General features: G+C 41.3%; 1 gene segment (V, D, J or C); it reads left to right on the top strand.

The window, feature by feature from the left end:
- The first annotated feature begins 745 nt into the window (after positions 1 to 745).
- On the top strand, positions 746 to 1162 carry LOC107124904. The segment is given in 1 exon segment: positions 746 to 1162. A coding segment is annotated over 1 exon segment (417 nt).
- Positions 1163 to 1476: the final 314 nt, after the last annotated feature.

Here is a 1476-nt window from a genome sequence, read left to right as displayed (position 1 = left end):
CTTCTCTCTATAGAAGTACTTTCCTGACAGTTACCTGGCAGAAACCACAACTCCCAAAGTCTCCTCTCTCAGAAGCCAAAACTTCTGGCCAGGGCTCTCTTTTCTTTTTCTTTTTGGAAAATGAGGTGCTGGAACTCTTGGGAGGGAAATGAAGTTTTTAGTTTGTTTACTAAAAACTCACGAACTTTTAAACATTTTTAAAAGAATTATGTCGAAGAGGTTCCTGAACTCTGTTCCACTGAGTTCCCCCAGAAAAGAAAAGAAAAAGTCTTGCTTCTGGCTACTGATTCAGACATTAAGTTTCATACCAGAACCAAACATGACTCAAAAGGTGAATGAATCTTTTCCCTGTAGATCAGCTGTTTTATTCCCTCTCTAAGCTAATGTTGACCAATAAGAAAGGAGTGGAGCAGCCAATCACTTAAGCTTTTCTCTCCAGGGAAGATTATCTCATAACCTCCCTGACTTTCTTTCCCAAACAACATTTTAAAACCTGCTTTGTCTTGCAATTCTGTCACAGCAACTTTATATTTCATAGGTCACAGGAGGAAGGACTCATGCAAATCCCATTTGAAGTCTGCAGGGGCTGGGTTAGCTCAAAAGGAACCTGGACATTTAGGCAGCTCACTTCTATCCCTAGGTCAGCACTTCATTTTTCTTGTCAAGCTAAGTCAGTTCTTCAATTGCATCATGAAATTAGTCTTTGTTTTCTTATTTTTCATGGTGACCCCTCTGAAATGTAAGCATGTGCCCTGTGAGAATTTTAGAAACATTGGTTCAGTTACGCCTCCAATTCTGTGATGTTCTGAATTCATTGCAAAGTTCTTTTTTCTCCCCAGGGGCCTTTTCAGACATTCAGCTCACATCATCTGGACCAGGAACAGTGAGACCCGGAGAGAATCTCAATTTGCTCTGTAAAGTGACAGGAGTCTCAATTTCTGCTGAGTATTATTACTGGCACTGGATCCGTCAGCCTCCTGGGAAAGGTCTGGAATGGGTTGGAGAAGTATACCCCTATAATGGGGTCAAGAAATACAACCCTTCTCTGCGAAGCCGTACAACCATTTCTGCAGACTCCTCCAAGAACCAGGTCTCTCTCCAGCTGAACTCCCTGACAGCTGCTGACTCTGCAGTCTATTACTGTACCAAAGGACCACAGTGACCCAAAGTCTATCAAAGGTGCATCAAAAAGAGGAACATACACTTCTAGGATTATTTGGTGTTTACAAGTCTTAAGTGTAGTTTGGAGAACAAAGATACTTAAAATAGAGCAGGCATTCCTTTGCACACATTGTTCCCATGGTCCTTTTAACATTCATGCACAAAACCACAACATCTCTCTCTCACACTCACATACTGGGTAGAATCGTATGGTCAGAAATACTTAAAGACAAGAGTGTTCAAGAAGGGTGAGAGTTTCTTCAAAGCGACATAATGAAGGCACAGTCACAAATGATTCCAGTGAGAAAGAAAAAT

Source organism: Gekko japonicus, unplaced genomic scaffold (assembly GCF_001447785.1).
Source record: "Gekko japonicus isolate JY-2015 unplaced genomic scaffold, Gekko_japonicus_V1.1 scaffold11311, whole genome shotgun sequence".
Lineage (NCBI taxonomy): Eukaryota > Metazoa > Chordata > Lepidosauria > Squamata > Gekkonidae > Gekko > Gekko japonicus.
This window is presented reverse-complemented; position numbering and strand designations above follow the sequence as displayed.